Source organism: Chaetura pelagica, unplaced genomic scaffold, assembly GCF_000747805.2.
Source record: "Chaetura pelagica isolate M959 unplaced genomic scaffold, ChaPel_1.0 scaffold53, whole genome shotgun sequence".
NCBI lineage: Eukaryota > Metazoa > Chordata > Aves > Apodiformes > Apodidae > Chaetura > Chaetura pelagica.
Window position 1 is genome coordinate 4,331,886 of NW_009952880.1, and position 9,035 is coordinate 4,340,920.

General features: G+C 37.6%; 1 protein-coding gene across 1 annotated transcript in view; it reads left to right on the top strand.

Moving 5' to 3' along the window:
- COL14A1 (collagen, type XIV, alpha 1) overlaps positions 1-9,035 on the top strand; it is a 121,528-nt gene that overhangs the window by 56,829 nt on the left and 55,664 nt on the right. The window contains exons 17-21 of the mRNA XM_009995374.1: positions 418-560; positions 4,369-4,498; positions 5,522-5,644; positions 6,987-7,136; positions 7,798-7,914. Coding sequence (XP_009993676.1) covers positions 418-560; positions 4,369-4,498; positions 5,522-5,644; positions 6,987-7,136; positions 7,798-7,914 — 663 coding nt within the window. The remainder of the gene's footprint in view (positions 1-417; positions 561-4,368; positions 4,499-5,521; positions 5,645-6,986; positions 7,137-7,797; positions 7,915-9,035) is intronic.

Consider the following 9,035-nt stretch of genomic DNA (forward strand, 5'->3'; position numbering starts at 1 on the left):
TCCCTTTATAAATATGAGCCTCAGAATTTTGTTTAGTTTTGAGGGTTCTGTTTGGTTTACCTGGAGTTAGGATACTGACTTTTAAGGATCAACATTGGTGGATTATTTCTCTTCTGTCACGTTCTAGCTGCAGTGGAGTTTTGATTATTCTAATGCTCTGTAAACTGAGTAATATAAGCAAATCAAATGGGGTAATATATGTTAATGGCTGTATAGGACAGGTATTGTTTTATTAAATGGTGGAAGTTTTAATGTTATTAAGCCCAAACATGACTGAACTGTATGGGTTTGCCCCACCATGGATTTACAAAGCCACCGTGACTCCAGTAGAGCCTGCAGCTACCTGATGATAACTAGCACAATTTTAAATCTAAAAATAGGGTTGAAAGAAATTAATTAAATTATTTTGGGCTTTAGTTTTTCGAACAGGAATCAGAAACCTTGTTATAGATGATGAAACAACCTCAAGTCTGAGGGTGACGTGGGACATCTCAGACTACAACGTCCAGCAGTTCAGAGTGACCTATCTCACTGCGAAAGGTGACCGTGCTGAGGAAGCGGTAAGAATGGTCTGTATGGGCTTTGTGAATGGCTTCTTAAGCTTGAAAAGTTTGTTTAATAATTGCTAAGGCATAGGCTCTCCTTATATGACACTCCTGCTGCCGTTCTAAAAGATCCATGGTTGCTGTTACTGAGAGATTAAACTTCAAAGTTTTAATCGTGTAGCACTTGCTGTCAACAGCAGTTAAATATAAGATGTTAAATGGCAACAGCAGTTAAATGTAAGATAAAAGCCCACTTCTTTAAACACAGATGTTTAAATAAGTCATGGGTAAAAGAGTAGCTGCCTGTCCTCTTTTATTTTCCCCAGTGTTTTAAAAAAATGACTAAGTTTTTAGGGTTTGTTTGGGTTTTTTATAATTTTAGTTTTACTCCTAGGCTTTTTTTTTTTTTTTTTTTTTTTTTAAATCCTGAGATTGTGTTTTAACAACTCTTAAATGTTTGTACAGGACAATCAAATCATTCTTTTTTCCTTCAGCAATTTTGCTCCTTCCCTAAGTCTTGTTTTATGCTAAAGCAATTAATTTATGCTAAAACAGTTCAAATGCAAAGATTTCATACTGCTTGTTAAAATTAACAGCACTTTTTAATTTAGGTTCGTAAGAATATTAGGAATATGTTATTTTTCTAATACCATGTGATGGTGAACATTAAGTGTCTTACACAAAAAAAGTTTCTGGTGATCAAGATTTTGGAAAATATTTGAATGAATGAACAGTACTGCAAGTATTCTTTTGTGCCTGGAGCAAATAAGAAAAAAAAGCCGTAAGTGCTTTAAGATTTCACAATTTTTGAGATAATTTCAGAATTCTGATAAGCCAAGTGATGTTTTGGGGGTTTTTTTCTAATTTTTTTTAAGCAATTGAAGAAATCTTCATATTGCAGTGCTTCCTTTTACTTTCACAAAAACTAGATTATAAAATTTTGAGCAAGATCTGTTTAGTTACACTTAAGAGATTAAATTGAATACGTCGAGGTTATTTTCCTAGTAAATAGCTCAGAATGCAGAAATATTCCCCATATGATTCTCCTTTTATGTCTGTTATGTGACTCACTCTGTTCATAGAACAGTTGTATCAAAACTATGGGATATTCTTTTTGATGTCTAGCAGCTAACATTTATAGCCCTATATCAGACTAGTTCAATAAAAAATACGAAAATGAGTAAGTGAAATACCTTTTTTTCTAGAAGACTGAGTCAGACTTTTTTCACTTTGGTTCTATTCATCTTTTATGAGACCATGGTAGAAAATTACTTTTTAGCCATTTCTTTCAACTATAAGCTGAAAATGAACTTTCAATGTAGTGGTTTCCTTTTGGACTGGAAAACATGCTATATGAATTTACCTCAACTATATGATAGTATAATATATAATACAGTGGCAAACTTGCACAGCATAATGACACATTGTACTGTTCTGACAATAACCCAAAATTTCTGAAATTCAGATCCCAGATTCACTCTTTTGGCTCTGGAAAGATTAATCAGATTCAATTGATTGATACAAATGTAGTTCTGTTTTAGTATTCAAAGACTATTATTTTTAAAAGGAAATTAAAACTGTAGGAAAGGTATTAAAATTCTTCCTATCAGAAGCATATTAGAGTTGAATCAAATTCTCATTAAAGAAAACTATAAAATCGTAAGAGTAGGTAAGTATCTTGGCTCTAATTCCAAAAATTATTTAAGTCCAGTCTCAAGTTTTGTTATCATCAGTCACAATTCAGCAAACAGATTAACCACGTGTTTCATCTTTGAAATTGATCACATGCATAAATACTTTACTGAATAACAAATTATATGAGATTATATGTAATATTGTACACATTTTAACTGGAAGGAATGTATTTTATCATATGACTTCAAGCACCTCAGAGATGCAACAATAAAATGACACAGACATTGAATTTTTAGGGGGCATTTATGTGTTTGAGTACATTCCTTAAAGAAAACCTAAAAGTATTGTGAAATTTGGGCTTAGGTATACTATAGTGTGACAATTCTGTGGTGGATGCTTCAGGTTTTTGGCTCTTATTTCAGTGACATAAATTTCAGTTACTCCTCCCTTTCCTTAAAAAGTATTATTAAGATTTTTAATCCCTGATGCAATTGGCTGGAAATCAGGGTCTAGAAAATGAAACAGAATGCTTTCACTACAGAAGAGTCAAGCCCTAAATTGCGTGCATGTCTTTGGGTGTGCTGTACATACTGGAAGGATCACATTTTTTTTTCTTCCTTAAAGCCAAGAATGTTTCTCATTGCTGAAAACCATATTGTTCTGTAGAAGTTCTCTGATGTGCACATGTGGAAAAGGGAGAGTTCTCAGTACTTGCATCCCCTCTCCTAAAAACCCCAAAAAGTTTTTTGTTCTTTTTTTCAGAACTTGGTTTGTTTTGGGTATATGCATAGAAGAGTTTAACATGGGAATGTTTCATGGTCTTTGGATAGTTTTGTCCAGTTTTGATCAACGAATGAAGTACTTTTTTTGACAAGTTGCAACACCAGTGTGTACTAGATTAATAATCTCTGTGTATCACTTGCCAAAATTACAAGTAGTTTGAGTGTGGCCTGGAGTGTTAGGACTGATGGAGAGCTTTTTTTCTGAGTACATGCTTCAGAAAATTTTGCTCTGCCCTCAACACATACATCAATCTTTGTCAAAACAACAAAACAGTTTTAGGTTCAGTTTCTCCTTGAGTTTAAAGGGCTTTTAGGTCTCTCATCTTCTTGCTGGCTCAGGTGATAGATTCACACAATGGACATGGGCCAGGGAGAGTCCAAAATATTACATTGGACTGTAAGGATGTTGCTTCCAACAGTATCACTTCAGAGCACAGGTTTGATGCAGGAAACACCTTGATTTTCTTACCATGTCAACTCCATGTGAAAGGTAGTTCCCATTCATGCTTTTGAAGCTCCCCAAGATAAAATTTTACTGACAAGATAAAATATTGTGACCCTTTACTTGGGCATCTCTCTCCACTATTGTGATACTAGTTTTTGAGGCTCTGGTTAAAATTTAGTAATCTACTGAAGAGTTGCAGAAATAGCTGCTTATGGGGAAGCCTTGAGCTGTATTAAAACAAGCAGTGCTTAATTCAGTGGTTGGAAATGTTTGCTTTGGCACACCCAAAACTGCCTTGAGGGCTTTTGACAGCTTCTCTACTACTGCTGGGTTGCCTGGTTGGGTTTCTTCCATGTTTCATGGCAGTTTGGAATCCTCTGCTATTTGTGGGATGTACTCCTATTTCCTTTCCTAAACAGCTACCATCATGTCCTTGTCCCCAGACTAGATGCAGATGGGTCAAATGTTTTATTCCTTCTTGCTCAGTCTGTGCTTCCTGATTTCCTCAATTAAATTTCCTTCCTCCCAGGGAAGATTTTTATCTCCTCAAAGAATGCAACAATCAACCTTCATTAATGTGCATAACTTTGAATAATCATATTAATGTCAAGAATGAATGCAATAAGAGGAATTATTTTGTCTGTACAGTAAAATTGTTTGAGTACTAACCATCCATATAGTACCAGTGATCTGTGGAGCTGAGGTGGTTCATAGGTTTAATATAAAACTGTGTTATCCATAGGCACATTCTCCTTTTTCTATTACTCAGGTGTAGCAAGTAGATCTGTTAAAAGGGTTGTTAATTTAATTATTTTATTTTGCCATATAGCATCAGAAATGTTTAAAAATGGAAGCTTTGCAGCAATCCTAGTGGAAGGTCCTATCAGAAGTGATGTAAGATACAAAAAGCTTTTGGCCCTAGTCACTAAGCTTGATTATTTCTGTTTTTCTGACCATCCAGGTAATGGTGCCTGGGAGGCAAAACACTCTTCTGCTTCAGCCTCTGCTGTCTGATACAGAATACAAAGTTACCATCACTCCCATCTATGCTGATGGGGAAGGAGTCAGTGTTTCAGCTCCTGGCAAAACTTGTACGTACAAACTTTCTGCTTGTCTTTGGCCAGGATATGCGTGAAGAAAGGCTTACTCTCTTGGCCTTTTTTCCTTGGCTGCAGCAGTGTATTTTAGCATACATGAGGGAATTTTTTTGCATGAATTATATGACTCGAGCTTTATACTAATCTCAGTTCATTGATTTATAAACTGTGAGTTGCTTCTAATTGACAAATTGTATTTTATATTCAAATACTGTGAGTTTGCAGGAACTTCTTGAGTAATAAAGGAGTAGTAGCCTACCAAGGACAAGCTAACTAATGCAGAAAATAAAGTAAACAATGTCTGCTGGGACAGTATCAAACCAACCATTGTACCGTTAAATTTTCTATTGTGTGAGATCATTACTTTCTAAAGGTCATTAGAAATGCTGATGAACTTTTTATAAAAGTGATTGCATTATCTCTAGAGCTCTGACCAAGTACCAAAAGATTACTCAGCTGTAGCTTAAGTTCTCTCTTCACTGTATATGGGTAACAAATCATCTCATTGTGCACTGCTAGTCATGACAATATAATTTTATTGAATTATTCTCCTAATTTACATAATTTCTGCTTAAATTGAAGTGCTATTTGTGTAGACACCAAAATCACTAGTAAGTCATTCCTTTGATTCCATTTGAAAGCATGAAGTGTTCACAAGAGCATGATTTACACATTAAAAACTTTAGTGCACAAGGATTGAAAGAAACTATAAATAAAAGATAATTATCTCTGAATTGTCTTAGGACAAAGTTGGGAATTAATTTGAAAATTCATTGTTTGTGAACAAAATTAATAATTAATCCTTGGTATAAGCTGGCAAAACCTTCTTAAATATGTCAACATGAATCCATTGGTGTAGTGCCAAGGATGAATCTGATTGAAGGCTTTCATCCTGGCACTTTTACCTGTAAATCTGAGAGTATTGGGTATTGCATTCTTTTCATGTACATGCCTTGATTTTTATGCATATGCTTGTGTGAGATAAAGTTTTAAAAGTCCAGTTTGGTTTCCTTCTAGTACCCCTCTCTGCTCCTAGAAATTTACGTGTGTCAGACGAATGGTACAACAGACTGCGCATCAGTTGGGACGCCCCACCATCACCCACCATGGGTTACAGAATTGTCTACAAACCTGTCAATGGTGAGTTTTTCAACTGATTTTTGTTTGGTCATTCGTTTTTGACCGTACAAGGTCTTGGCATCCTCTCTAGCTGAATTTTGTACTTACATCTAACTGTTGTAGGTACAGCCTTGAAAGTACTATTAACTTAGGTGTCTCAGGTTTTTAATACGCGAATTTCATAGTCACAGAGTGATGCAGATTGGAAGTTATCTTTGGAGACTATCTGGTCCAACTCTCTGATCAAAACAGGGCCAATGTGGAACAGGTTTTGCTGGAGCTTGTGCAGTTGAGCTTGTAGTATTTCTAAGGATGGAGATTACAGAACTTCTGTAAGCATCTGTTCCAGTTTTTGACTGCCCTCATTGTGAAACTGTCTATCCTAATAGCAAATCAGAATTTCCCATGTTGCAATTTTTGTCTGTTTCTCTTACCATCTTCCTGTTTGCTTCAGAAGAGATTCTGTCTCCATCTTCTCTACCCCCTCCCATTTAGGTAGGTGTAGGCAGCAGTAAGATTACCCATAGAGTTACCATCTTAAGGCTGATTGAATCCACTCTTTCAGTCATTTTACATAATTTTACATTGACTCTTTCAATTTATTTCATAAACTATGTTCTCCTATTCTACTTACTTCCCCTCACAATACAAACAAAACTTTATTTTCCATGACTTTTACTCCCACTCTGCACCTCCCAAATACTTGGCATTTTATTCATTGCCTTTTTCCCACCTGTACATTTCAGTTAGAGCACCCAAACTCCTTCAGATTTCTTTAGAAAATCACTATCCTTTTTTGAGATAAAAACCCAAATGTGTGACTATAAAGGGACTAGAATATTGTCTGAAGAAAATACTTATTATCTCGTTTTGGAAGTTTATCCAGAAAAACTGAGAGAGGTAACAAAGGAGCTGTTTGCAGTTCTGATTTGGGAAAGTTTTAATCTTTTCTATTTTCATTATAATTTATGCACAGTGTTAAATGATGCTGTTGTATAAGAACCCCTTAGGGACTGTACTACTAGCTGGCATCTGCTGTCCCCCCTGTTGGTCCTGGCACACCATCAAACTGAGGACATCTTTGGCTTCCTATTTAGGGCAGTAGTAAGTCACTGAGGCAGAACAAAAGGGTCTTAACAGATGCCAGTGTCTAGACCTGCCCTAATGAATCCACTGCTGAATTTCCCAAGTGTGTTGTGGCTTCTATCCATGGAAGGACTGGGCAGAGTGTCTTTGGTTTTGTGTATGTTAAAAAAAAAAGGCAATAAAAATAGCAGTGCAAGTGTGCAAGTGCTAATTCAATGGATGAGCAAATGACTATAAAAAATTATTCTCTAAATGTAAATTATTTCATGTTTTGCAGTTCCTGGTCCTGCGTTGGAGACCTTTGTAGGGGATGATATTAATACCATTCTTATGCTAAACCTCTTCAGTGGGACAGAATACAGCGTTAAAGTATTTGCTTCATACTCAACAGGCTTCAGTGATGCCCTAACAGGCGTAGCCAAAACCTGTAAGAATGATTTCATGCTGTTCAGATCTCTACAGGCAGTTTTTCTCTACCACTGTGGCTTTGTGCAGCTCTCGGAATAAATTCTTATGAGGAAGACTTTCTTGGTTGTGTGCAAATTGTTTTCCTGAAATGAAAGTCTTTTCTAATCAGACTATATCAGTTTTTTAAATAGTCTGCTGGTTTCTAGCAAGACAGGGGTCATAAAGTAGATGCTATTATTTACTAGCCAAACATATTTGCTGAGTAGTAGATATAAATTTAATTTAATGGAAAGACTATTTAGCCTTTTTTTTTTCTAGATTCATATATATAATCTGATTTAGTCTTTATATATCTAAAGCTCAATTTAAAATCAGATTTTGACAGAAGTATTGCTGTTATTATTATATTTTTATATTTATTTGTAGTAAATGAATTTTTAGGTGTTCATTATTTAGTCTTAACTAAATTGACTGATGTTCCAAACGTTTGGTCTAAAGATTCACCTTTTTTTTCCCCTCTGATTTTGGAGTTTTTTTGACATAATTCTTTTAAAGCAGCTTTTGACATAATTTGTTAAAAATTGACACAAATGTTTTGCTATAATTCATTTTAAAATATCATTTTTTCTTGTATGTCTTATTAGAGGAGTATATCTAACTTGTTGGTATTTAATTTTCAGTGTACTTGGGTGTGACAAATTTGGATTCCTACCAAGTTCGCATGACAAGCCTCTGTGCTCAGTGGCAGCTTCACAGACATGCTACTGCATACAGGGTGGTTATAGAGTCACTCGTGGGTAAGTTACTGAATCACCTGTTATGCAGCTACAGCCTGACCCACAGAGTTGAGTTGCATAAGTTAAGAAACTGTGTGCGGTCCATTGTGGTCCGAGTTCAACCCGGGCTAGAAATCACGGATCGGTCCCTTCTCTTCTCCTCAATGAGAGGAGGAGCAGCCCCAGGTTGGTTGGTTTTGCCTTCCCAGTGGGTCCGTCCCTGGCTTGGGACCGGCTGGCTACACCGGGTGTGTCTCTAGAGCACAAAACTCTGCCCAGATGTGCACACACCAGCACAAACACAGAGATTGTGTTTAAAGTACCACTTTACTGTAACAGTTTCCAAAGAGTGTGTGGGGGGGAACTGGATATGCAAATGCACCCAGTCGGTAAAGAGAAAGAAAGGCTATTATAGTTGGGGGTAGAGACAGCGAGAGCCCAACGCCTTTCCCGTATGGGGTCGATGAGGTGCGTGTGTGTGTCCCATGACTTTTGCCCGGGGAAGAGACGGCAGGAAAAGAAAGGTTTCTTGGTTAGTGAGTCTTATAGTTCTCGGCTCAGAAACACTGAGAGGGGTGACGGCTGCTCAGGAGTGCGGCTGCTCCTGCTGGGGCTTTGGGGCTCCTGCAGTGGCTGGGAGCCCAGGGGAGAGCAGGGACATGGCTGGAGCTGTGGCTGGAGCTCGGGAGCGCGGCTGCAGTGGCTGCTTTAGGAGCACTTGATGACCGAGGCTTTGGGGCGCGAGCAGTGATCCCAGCTTTTTTAGTGTGCTCCAGCTCCCTTCTTCTGTTTCTTCGGCTCCATTTGTGTAGCTCCTCAGCACGTAGGCTCCATGAGAGAAGAGAAAGCAGGGACAAGCTCCTTTTACCAGCCACGGAAGACTCCCTTTTATCTGGTCTCCTATTCCTCTGTCTTCTATTACTTCTGTCCTTCGTTCCAGCAGCAGTGGACAGTAGGCAGCAGCAACCCATAATGGCCTTTAACGACCAGTCTCTTGTCCGTTCAGCTCCCAACCCCAAGGTGGGCTCCTGCAAGGGCTGGTCCTGGCTGCAAACATAGCAAGGTGAGGCTGGTCATCTCTGCCCTTAGATACTCCCTGTAGCGTCATGCTGTTTCTCCTTTTTGTCTGTTTCCTTCTCCCT